At 40.0% G+C, this 12,450-nt stretch overlaps 1 protein-coding gene across 1 annotated transcript in view; it reads right to left on the bottom strand.

Annotated features, from left to right (window-relative positions):
* Positions 1-5,106: 5,106 nt before the first annotated feature.
* The window catches only part of LOC137984879 (rhamnosyl O-methyltransferase-like), a 9,821-nt gene continuing 2,477 nt past the window's right edge, over positions 5,107-12,450 (bottom strand). The window contains exons 2-5 of the mRNA XM_068832203.1: positions 11,948-12,089; positions 9,942-10,243; positions 6,015-6,280; positions 5,107-5,310 (exon numbers count right to left, since the gene is read on the bottom strand). Of these exons, the coding sequence (XP_068688304.1) occupies positions 5,265-5,310; positions 6,015-6,280; positions 9,942-10,243; positions 11,948-12,083 (750 nt within the window). The 5' untranslated portion in view covers positions 12,084-12,089 and the 3' untranslated portion in view covers positions 5,107-5,264. The remainder of the gene's footprint in view (positions 5,311-6,014; positions 6,281-9,941; positions 10,244-11,947; positions 12,090-12,450) is intronic.

Genomic DNA, 12,450 nt, shown 5'->3' with positions numbered 1-12,450 from the left:
ATACGTACATACAGTGGGATATTACAATTCTTTTTCTCGGGGATGAGCTCGGATGTCAGCCTGTAAAAGCGCCTCTGGCAGCCGCTATCATACCATATTTGATCTCACTCCGGTCAAACCACAACACCGGGATCTACGTCCGCTACTCTTCGCGTACAGTGTGTGGGTTCTTTGACGTCCCACGAAGTCATTGCGAACAAGGGTTGTGAGACGGTACCTACGGCTTATCGTCCTTATCCGAGAAGACTAGAAAGTCTAACCATTTACAGATGTCATTGCAAAGGCAGCACTTTCTCCTCAGTTTTTTAAAGACCCTGAGTGATGGTCCGGCCGAGGTTAAACCCACGTCAAAAGCCGTATCCAAAAAATGGCGGAGTTCTGCGTATCGTTTGCTTTAGCGTCGTACCAAGTGTTTCAGTATGTAGTTTAATAGCTTCGGCGATCTTCGCTCGTTACTCTTCGTATTGTCGACAATACAACAATATACAATACAACAATACGACAATACTATAAAAATTTAAATGGGGACAAAAGGACAAGAGAAAGTGGGAAAATGTTCCCGCCCCCGAGGCAACATTTTCATTCCAATGTTCTTGCTTGTCCCCGCCTACCAGTGAAGGTCTTTATGAATGTTGTCAAAAATGTTACTAACAACAAAGTTAATCAGACAGCGAGATAACATTCACTGCCTTTAATTTAACCTTTGAAATTTTATCGCTTCCAAGCAACGTCGTCCCCTGCGAACGAGATTGGCTTCCAGGTTAAATCACGGCTTGTTTAATTTATAGCTGGGAAAGCCTCGGAGAGAGTCATTCTAGCCACAGGAAGGACTTAACGACTTTCACCGAACTCAACGACGGCCTGACTGAAGTAAAGCAGCATACTGTGCATCCTCAGTTTTGTGTGAATGCATGATCAACCAAGCTAATGAAAAACAAAGAACTTCAGGTTATTTGCATACATGCGCAAGAGGAAATTGTATCAAGCGTCTGTGTGGAAAGGTTTATACAGACCAGAAATATTTCTAGCAATTTAATAGGGGCAGGATGGCAAGCAAGAAGTAAGGATAAAACAGAATAATTAACTCACATTATGCCCTTTTAGTCACTTTATGGTTTGGTCCAGTCTCTTCGTGGCAAAATTCTAGACTCCAATCCTCCAGCAGAGAAATTCCCAGCTTCCGGTACCGAAGAAGCAAATCTCGTCCAAGACCCCGGGCACCGGGATGGTTTGGAGTGTCACACGTTGGAATTTGTCCCGGTAATATCCCCGCTATTCCTGGATAAGGAGGGGGGGGGGGGGGAGGATTTATATTGACTGGTGCATTACTGAGACCACAAGGTTCAAGAAGCACCCCTAACAAACCCATGGTTTCATTCCCTAGCGGTACGGAAGGGCGGTTTGGGTATGGAAACAAGGTGTATTGGTGTATTGAAATAAATGAAAAGTAGGCTTCAGATCCCACGGAACAGAGTACCAAATGTTATTTTCACGCATTGTACATGCAAATGAGCTTTTAATGCAAATTGTGGAAAGTTTGATGTATAGCACATGTAGCTTGAGCTAAATTCCTTCTGAACAGGGCCGTAGCTAGCATGAGGCAAGACGAGGCAATTGCGTCGCCTTGATTTTGGCCTTGATTTTTTTTTGTATCGAAACAGATAATCGGTAAGTTAGCATGATTCTCTAAGAACTACCTTCAAAAAAAGTGTTACCAAAGACTTCTCCTAATTATCTACAGGATAAAATCCATAAACGTTGGCTACTCTCGTTGATTCATTGTATTGTTATAATACATGTTACCACATTTGAATGCTTTAAAATGCAGATGGTCATTAACTTGGTACCAGTATCGCTTAGCAATAAAAAAGTGAACTTCTACACTTGCCCAAGATAGGAGAAAAAAATGGCACGGAAAATGCTAAAAAGAGCATTTCTGAGCCTCTAGAATTCAAAATTTTCTGGGGGTGCAAGCCCCCAGACCCCCCTAGCGGCTCGTGCCATTGGCGTTCAAAAGTTGCCTTGTCTTCACTGGAAAATTTGCACCATTTACAGACTTCATAAAATGTCTGTAAACTTTAACACTTTACAGAGATTGTAATTTACAAAGAAATGTGGACATTTAACACAGATTTTACCAACTTTTTTGAAGTCTGTAAATGGTTCAAGTTTTCCAGTGCTTGTTCTGAAGTCTGGCTACGGCCCTAGTGGTGGTGCAGGTGACTGAGCAGTATTTCATCAATTCTATGGTGATCCCAGCTATCATGTGAACATGGGACTCTCAAAATACACTTTCTTTCTATATAGTGATTCAATGCTGACATTGATTTAGCAAAACATGTGTGAAGGAGCATTTTTGACTCCTGTGTATAGGGTGAAACAAGAACAGCGCTCAGCATTTAAAAGTCCAAGATGACGTCTTTAGACAGAAATACAGTGCTGCGTTATTTAAACAAGGGACCTTCCATGAACCAGACTTTTACCGAAGCCATCACCGTGACTTGAGATGAAGAAAATCTTGAACAATATTTTACAGAAAACCAATGGTAATTATTTTTTTCTCTCGTCAAACCTTCCATTCAGATATCCTTTTTTTGTTATTCCATAAAAAAATCGTTAAAATATCAGGAGGGACCATGGGAGATGAAGATTTCAATACAATGACTTGAACACTATAAGGTTTGAGACTTTCAATATTCATATACTGTAGTTCATTATCATATTGTTAAGACAAGTGTTTCTTTTGTTAAGTTTCTATAGCAGGTGAAACACGACTTTGGTATTACAATTAAACTATTCGCTTGTTTTATGAGGACTGCTCTTGAAGTTTTCCTTGTTCCTCGTTTAAATTTGATGAAAAATTGGACGAAGTCTTTATTTGTCGATAGGTTATCAAATAGCACAATAATGCAGAGCAGAATTTTTTATCTTTTAAATAAAATGCACTTTTTGAATCTCACACACACTCAGCAGAGATGCCAACCTATGGAGATCTAAAATCTGGAGATTTTTTCCATCCGGCCACCCCACCCCTCCCCCCTCGATCAACCTACCCACTCCCCCTCCCCTCCTCTCCTCCCCCCCCCCCCCTTAAACGCACCCACCCATCCCCCAGCAGCTCCTTCAGAATACAAGAATATTCTGCCACCATTGTGAATTTGCGGGAAAACAAGGTACTTATGTCAAGAATTTTTATTGGTGAATCGGAGATCCAATCAAACAATCGGTTATATGGCTATGATAGCCAAAGGAAGTCATTTTGTTTAGTTCTATTAACGTGTGTTTGAAACTCAGAGATGAAGAAATGCATTAAGAAACAATGAAACAAGTTTGAAAAAATCGATCCTTTTTAAGCTTGGGGATGCAATTTGAGTCTAGAATGGAGAAACGTCTGTGAAAGCATGGTGAAAGGTTCAGAGTCGTTTTTATCCGGGAGATTTAATGACCCGTACGGGAGACCGGGAGATTCGTTCCGTATCCGGGAGACTCCCGGATAATCCGGGAGAGTTGGCATGTATGCACTCTGTGTCACTCTGTGTTTACTTGAGATATTTTAAGATGGAAAGACTGATTCACTTGGAAATGATAGGTCCAATAAATGTTCAACAGAATCACGAATTATGATTTATACTGATATACTTGACCTAAAAAGGTTAAAAAAAGTGGAGAAAGCCAGAAACTAATTATGGAAGATTAATATTTCAAGTTGAATCACCTGTTATAAATTATGTATGGTTTATTAGGACATATTAGACAATGGATAACGATATGGCGTTATGGCGTTATGGCAGTTTTAGGCTCCCGGCTCCCGGCTAATCGTCGCTAAATTGCCAATATGGCTTCGAAGGAGGAGATGAGGGAGCTCTTACGACAGGAATTCACAGCACTTAAACTAGTACTAGAAATTGGGAAAATTAGCAAAACACTGTCGTGGCAACATTAAATTAAGTCAAACATCATTTTCCCCGACCATTTTTCTTCTCGAGCTCTCTCTTTTGTCCCTCATCTTCGCCATGCAAGACTGATTTCGACTTCAATGAGAAGGAAGCTAACCAGCCTCCATTCACTAACTCTTACCATTAACACCCTTGAACGTTATATACGCTTGTAATCTTGACGGGTAGGCAAAGCGGTCAGAAATTACAGTGTTTGTATGGGAATCCGATAGCAAATAACTTCTTCCAAAATTGAATTTTTCACAATTTCTGAATCGCAACGTTTAAATACTCGGTAGAATATTGTATTCACCAAGTTTGAAGGATGTAGCTTGGCTAGAAGACGCTCAGTTAATTTTTTGAATTTTCCACACATTAGTCTGTAAATTTGGCTGGGTAGACAAACGTCTAGACGCGGTCCGCTGGAAAAAAAATTAAAGACAAATGTATGGAAAATTTAAAAAAAATAGCTCAGCGACTTATAGGAAAGCTACATCCCTCAAACTTGGTGAATACAATCTTCTACGTAGCATTTTAACGTTTTGATTCACAAATTGTGTAAAATTCAATTTTGGAAGAAGTTATTTGCTATCGGATTCTCATACAAACACTGTAATTTCTGACCGCTTTGCCTGCCCGTCAAGATGGCGTCGAAAACCATGATAAGGCCTAATTCTAGAAAGTTAACCAAGGATTTTTTTATTGTTTTCTCTAGGTAAATAAAAAAGGCTAAGGGATATATTAAGGCCGCAAGATGTACCTTAATGTGCATCTTAATAATGCTACATGAGGAGTGGAGTCCAATTCGGTCTGTAATCCGACTAGGGGCAACAAAATCGGACGACAGCGCAACGGGAGTTCGATTTGTTTATCACGAGTATTATCACAGACCGACTGAATTGGACGACACGAACTCCTATTATCAATTAAACATAAACATTTCAATTTCTGAGCCAAGAACATCAAAGGCAAGTTATGAAAGAAAATATTGTCACTGTTCAAGGGAAAAAAATTCTCCTTTTTAAAGAAAGCCCTAATTTAGGAGTTTGTGCACTGTTTCTATGGTGCTTGAAACCAAGGTTGTGATTGATACACCCATTAACCCTTCGACTCCCAGAAGTGATCAGCATGTAAACTCTCCTCACAATTTAAATAAACTATCAGTCAGACAGGTATTGAGAATGAAGATTATTATCAGCTCAAGAGGTTTGATCTTGATATGACACCAAATTCTCATGCCTTCCCAACAAAGAAAGCTATGGTACTCATTGGGAGAATGAACGTTTTGATCTTGGGAATGAAAGGGTTAAAGCAAACAGCACTTGAACACTACATCCTTTTCAAAAATCCATTCATGTTCCATGTGGCATTGTACCTGATAACAATAAAAAAATTATCCATTTATAATTAGTAAAGGAAATCGTACGGCCTCCAGAACAATTCTGCAGAAAAAATAAGTAAATTCAGCATCGCGCCTACGGCAAAACGCAGAGAGGTTAAAATTTCAGCTTGAGCGAGTGGTCGTAAATTTTCAAATGCTGGCATTGTTGCTCGCTCAAGCGCGCACAACTTTCGGTGCATTACGAGAGATGGTCTGTTCTGCCGGAATGGAATTACGTTAGTGCCAAGATGACAAGTATGAAGTGTTTGGTGACCGCTTGAATGGCAACAAAATACAACGATGTAATAGAATGCAAACCGGAGCAAATGAACACTGGTTGCAGGCAGGAGATACCACAAAGCTCTCCACATCCTCTAATTTCATTGGTCAAAATTCTTTTGTTGTATATTTTTTGGTTCCCCTTGTTTTCTGAAGCCATCATGAGAGCTGTTGTAATATCCACGTCTAGACCCCAGTCAGGAGCACATAACTCGGCTGCGAACAACTGAGACCATCTTCAACTTGCATTCGCTAACTTTTTTATTGCTTTTTCTGTCCAACTAGTTTGGTGATACTAAAACAATTAGTCCCTTTGCCCTCAAGGGCCACGGGTCAATAGCCCATTCGGCTTCGCCTCATGGGCTATTGGCCCGTAGCCCTTGCGGGCTACGGGTCTAATTGTTAAATATTACACTCACCCGAACATATCTGTGTATCTCTGATCCACCATGTACGTTTGCGAGCGGCCACTCAAAAAATTCTTGAGCTCATTAAGTTTTTTTGGGCCAAAGAGTGTGTAACCTAGCTCCTTTACGAGGCCTTGGCCTGAAACCGCTGGTGCAAGTGGATTGGTGTCTTCAATACAGATGTAGTCACCAGGCTCAGTGAAGTGGTCAAAATGCTCCAATATGCCTTTTACATTTACATGGGCGTCTTCGACCAGAAACCATGGATGCTCCAAAGTCTTGCAAAAATGAACATCATTTTGCAGTTAGAAGTTTTTCAATATAGACTTTTATTAATATCACGCCATACTGAAAAGCACCTAGTGGTCTAATTCACTGTAAGGATATATCATGTGACATATTCCTGACCACATATTACGTGGCTATATTCAAGATTACCAATCCTTTTCAAGACAAAGATGGAACATTCATTTGTCTGGTGGCTATGTCTCTCTATACTATCTACTCTCCCCCGACGAAAAATTCGTCGCGTGGACCTTCCTTGACCAACGAAGCACACGGAAACTCCTTTCTACAATCGCGACTGAAGCACAACTAGATTTAAAATATTTACAATTAAGAATTTCTTGCAGAAACTTAAGCAAGAAAAAGACATGCAACTATATTTAGGGTAACTGATTACTTGTACAACAGGAAAAATTCCGATATAGACGGAATAATTTATCAGCTAACAGTATATATATATATATATATATATATATATATATATATATATATATATATATACTACTCAATATGGTTTCATATGGACTTTAATACAGGTCTGTTTCGTAGACCAACAAGGAGTTGGACCACTCATCAGTTAAATTCCATGTACACTTTAGCATCGCTGGGGTTTATATACATCAGTAGCGTGATCGTTACAAGATTCAAACTTGAAAATCAATAGTAAAACAGCATTTGTAAATTTATGATTGGTTGTTGAGGATGCGATTGAACCTAAGAGAGAAAATTTCGCTTGTGCCTGCAAGTCGATACGAGTTCATTACGTTTGTTGAGCGTTGCCATGTCCGGTTTATATAGAATATAGAATTTCTCGGTACTACATAGATTACATCGTTTAGTAAGGTTGCTATAAGATTTGGCCTTGGCTAGAATTTTCCAGGAGATTGCGAAGTCTTTCTTTTGATCTTTTAGCTGCCATAGATGTTTGCTCAGTTCGGTGTCATTCTTTTTACTTTCGTTTTTGAATGACATTTGGTGGTTTCGCCATCTCGTCTTGATCTCAGTGGCGGTGAGGCCGACGTACGTCTCTGTGCTTTCGGCGGTCGTGATGGTGGCTTGATAAACTACTTCCTTGACTAAGCATTGTCCTTTCAAAGGGCATTTGTCTGGTGCTCTGCAGTTGCAGAGTTTGGTGGGTGTTTGTTATGGAGGTGGCATGTTCTGGCTTAGGATGGTTTTGTTGTGTCCATCCACGAGGAAGTAGTGTATCAAGCCACCATCACGACCGCCGAAAGCACAGAGACGTATGTCGGCCTCACCGCCACTGAGTTCAAGACGAGATGGCGAAAGCACCAAAAAACGAAAGTAAAAAGAATGACACCGAACTGAGCAAACATCTATGGCAGCTAAAAGATCAAAAGAAAGACTTCGCAATCTCCTGGAAAATTCTAGCCAAGGCCAAATCTTATAGCAACCTTACTAAACGATGTAATCTATGTAGTACCGAGAAATTCTATATTCTATATAAACCGGACATGGCAACGCTCAACAAACGTAATGAACTCGTATCGACTTGCAGGCACAAGCGAAATTTTCTCCTTAGGTTCAATCGCATCCTCAACAACCAATCATAAATTTACAAATGCTTTTTTACTATTGTTTTTCAAGTTTGAATCTTGTAACGATCACGCTACTGATGCATATAAACCCCAGCGATGCTTAAGTGTACATGGAATTTAACTGATAAGTGGTCCAACTCCTTGTTGGTCTACGAAACAGACCTGTATTAAAGTCCATATGAAACTATATTGAGTAGAAAAACATTGTTATTACCGCTCCATTATTGTTGAGCACTATTCTGGATTTATCAGTGTGAAACTCATCTGAAGTTATATATATAAGCTATATATATGTGGAAGAAAAAGACAAATAAACTACAAGTTCATTTGCCCACTCATCAGGGCGACCACGAAAGCTTGTAGGGATGAACTTGTATTTTATTTGTCTTTTTCTTCCATATATACTACGCTCTACTTCTATGTATTAAGCACTGTTTTACGAAAATCAAGTTTCACACTTTATATATATATATATATAACTAACTGCAGACAGTACTGTTTCGGCCTTCTGGGCCTCATCAGTGCAGTGCTGATGTCTAGGATGGAGGTTGAGCTATAAAGCCACCCCAGATGTCCCACGCATGTGGCACATCCAAGTCATGCCAGAGTGCTCAAACTAGCGAGCTAGTGAGCATGCGCAATTGCTAGCGGCAATGACTCATCCTAGTAACTTATATAAAGTTCAAATCCCCGTCAGCCTTCGTACTTTCGTTTTCGCCAGTGCAACCATCCACAATCTCATTCAGCAAACCAACGAAGTCGTCTTCTGTCTGTCCTCAAAACTTTCACTTTCGCGGCCGAACTTTTCCTCACACTTTCACTATAAATATCTCGGCCACCGCCGACAAAGGAGTTTTGTCTGGGAGCACCGCGGTCGGCTCCTACCAATGACTCTTGGCATTGTTTCTCTTTTCCACTTTCTTTAAACGTTCACTTTTCCACTTTGGCTTCTCTCCGGCTTTCCTTCTCCTCGCCGTCTTCTTGTCAGCTGACTTCTTCCAACCCCAACCAACGCCCGTTTTCGTGTATTTATATACATACATTTACATATAATTAACACCGAAGATAATTTGTAAAAGTGCCGCTTACAACTATTGATTACATTGAATACGATACAAACTCTATTACTAGTGCATAACTGAATTTGGGGTATACAATATGCTGTTACGTAATTAAACTTACAGAACTGTAAACACTATAATTAACACCAATACGAGATGACACAACGCGACAAAACTATTCAGTTTTACAAAATATTTTCTGACAGACCTGAACACTAGCTAAACCAGCAATTTAACAAATTGATGTCAGTTTTTCATGCGTCTCTCCTGCTATTGACCATGAATTCCGTCATGACATTGTCAAAGTAGCTGTGGATCCACGAGGCGATAGCCGAGTTGATTCGCAGACTATTTTGACAATGTGATGACCAAATTCATTGTCAATAACCGGACAGACGCAAGTAAAACTGACATCTATTCATGTTTTACAATAACAAAAAGGCAGAGGGGTCAAAATGAAGTCAAAACACGAGAAGAACGCGAGACAAACATGCCTCGCTCTCTTATTGGCTAATGGCAAAACGGAGACTTTCTGTTGGTTAAAAAGTGACAGAATGACGTTTCACAAAATTTTGCATAAATTAAACTCTTCGAAACGCATAAATTATAAATTTATGTGGCTGTGCACTTATTGACAATAAAAGTTAGGCAATGATCGCGCGAGAATTTTGCAGCCATTGTAAAAATTATTATTACCCTTTTAAGAAGTCCAGAGAGTGAGACTTCACACTGCCTAACACCAGACGATTTTACTTCTCAATAGGGGCCGCTTCACGGATGAATGGGTTTACAACATCTACAATTGTAGGTCCACTCAAAAACTATGTCCTCTCTCAATCCTTGCAGATTAATCCTTACTCGTCAATAAGGATCGCTTCACGGATGAATGGGTTGATGACCACCTCTGGTCTTTTATCTCAAAGAATAACATGAGTTTTCGAACATACGGTCCATGGAAAAAAATATTTTTTCAAGTTGGGTATATGACGAAGTGAGTTTAGGTTGTTACGGGATTAAATAGTTTCCCTACCTACCTTCAAAAACTCTGCAGGAAAGATCGTTTCAACTTGCATTAAGTCCCCCTCAATGAACTCAACATGGGTGGATTTTTTTGCTTCAGAGTCCAACAAAGAAAGATCAATGTCCACAGAGATGACACGTGACTTGCAGTCGAACATTTTCAGCATATCCGCTGCCCATAAGGCTGAGCCCCCCTTGTAAGCACCAAACTCGATCACAGTTCGAGGCTTCAGTTCCCACAACAATTGCTGGACTATTGCCAAGTCTAAAGGATCCTTCATAATATCCACTCCTCGCCAACAGAGTTGGTATTTTCCTATTAGGAGCAACCTTATTTTATCATTCAGTAAGTCTCTTTCACGCAGACTACCACTTCATAGTAGCGTATATAATTGCGTTCGACATTAGGAGAACCCAATTTCTAATCTTAGCTATTATGTGCATAGGGTGAGCATTAGCACGTTTTTTCGTTTTTTGTTCGTCTGCTTTTTTAGCGCCATCTTGAATTACGTCATATGTGCATTGATACGTCATATGAGCAAATGACGATCGTACACCTCGTGTCAATTTGCACCGACACGCTGATTTTTGGCAAGGGATATTTTTTCATTAATAATAATATTTACAAAAAATGTTAAAAGTCACTCTTGCACTTAACTAGACAATTTTTAAGCAATTGTCATTTTATAGACACCTGAAAAATAGATCTTTCTACGGTTTTTCACGCCATCATGGCTGGCGGGCAAACATGGCTAAAATTACAGCAAATCTATGGGATTTTGGCCGACTTTCAACCGCTGTAGCGCCGCTAAAAAGAGACGGATTTCCAACTTTTGCCACTACTTTAAATATTTTTATTGACATCATTCATTCAACAGAAAATGGAATAATAGATCTAATTTCGCGGCAATTTGACGTAACGATTTAAAAAAGGTTTGTATGAAATCTTAAAATTTCGTTTATGGTCGTTGTAGCCTGAATCTGTTCTTTATACTTCATGAAAATAATCTCAGTAAAAAGGCACTTTCAATGTGGAAACCCGCCTCTTTGTAGCGGCGTTACAGCCACAGCGGTTCAAGGTCAGCCTAAATACCATTTATTTACTCTAATTTTTGCCGTGTTTGCCTCCCCAGCCAAGATGGCGTCATTAACCTTGGGAAGGTCTATTCCGGCAGGCGGCTTTTACTGGATTGGTACCCATGACCTCTGCGATGCCGGTGCAATGCTCTGCCAACTGAGCTACGTAGCCACACGGTTTGGAGCGAGAGGGCTGGTCAATAGGCCATTTCCGAGTTCACGTCTGCCTCCTCTTCAAAGCGAGTCTAAGTGCGAAATTTTTTGTGATGGTAATTAGTTCTACTTTACATATGAAAGCAAACTAATTATCATAAGAAAAACTTCGCACTTAGACTCGCTTTGAAGAGGAGGCAGACATGAACTCGGAAATGGCCTATTTGTTGAGCTCATTTGTTCCCGTGAAAGGATTCAATGAACGAAAGAAATTATATATTTGAAGTGCGGATTAAGTGCGAGGATCGCTTTAACATGTCGTCCAACACTTTAGATAAATGCATCGTCTTCATGGCATCTTGGCTCGTTTTGTGAGTTCTCCCTACGAACACACTTCATAATCAATTACTCCTATATTTATGTTTCCTAAAGTGATGAAAGGTCTGGATTCCGTTACATATGAGTAATTTCGAGTGAAAAATAGGGATTACGATGCAAATGACGTCTCGTGACGTATATCTAGATGGTCTCTCATCCAGATAACAACCCCACCCGAAGGGGGTTAACTTCAATCCTGTCACATTATTCACAGTACTCGGCGCTTATTGAAACCATCGATCGATCCTCAGACTTCGGTCCTATACACAAACAAGAGGAACAGAGTGTCTTATGGGATAGCCTGGAACACGGTTTTCGGTCTATCAATACACTTCTTATGCAGTTAAGTGGCTGGGTAAACAAGGGTTAGGGTTCTTGAGAGCAAGATGAACAGTGTCTCTAGAGTCGTTACCATGGCAAATTGAAGACATCAGCTCAGCTGACAACACTCCAGTATCTTTTCTTTCTTCTATTGGAACACATCTGACTTGGTTACGTAACTCCTTCGTAATCTTATCTCTTAACGAATGATACTCGGAGTTTTGCATCAGTATCTGAAAGGAAAAACAATAAGAGCTATTGCTTGTGAAGTCTGATTGATAGCAAGAAAATTGAAAGCTGCAATGGAAATAAGCCACTTTCACAAATAGCGGCCATCTTTGCATTCTTTTGTATGCGATATAAAAAGCTTTTCTCTGCTTCGTTTTAGTGTCACTGACATCAGAAGGTACCATTGATCAATAAAGTTACCAAATAGCCTGCTAGCTCAAAGCGTCAACACTGAGCAGACTACGACTTTGCATGACCACATCTGAAAGTCTGTCTCTTCCTGATTGATGTAAATATCAGAGAATCGAAGTAAAATTCTCCACATACAACTGTTTACTTTGCAAAACAGCAACTCCAAGAAGGAAA

The sequence above is a fragment of the Montipora foliosa genome, chromosome 14 (assembly GCF_036669935.1).
Source record: "Montipora foliosa isolate CH-2021 chromosome 14, ASM3666993v2, whole genome shotgun sequence".
Classification (NCBI taxonomy): Eukaryota; Metazoa; Cnidaria; class Anthozoa; order Scleractinia; family Acroporidae; genus Montipora; species Montipora foliosa.
The sequence above is the reverse complement of the archived record's forward strand: the minus strand, read 5'-3'. Positions and strand labels throughout refer to the sequence as shown.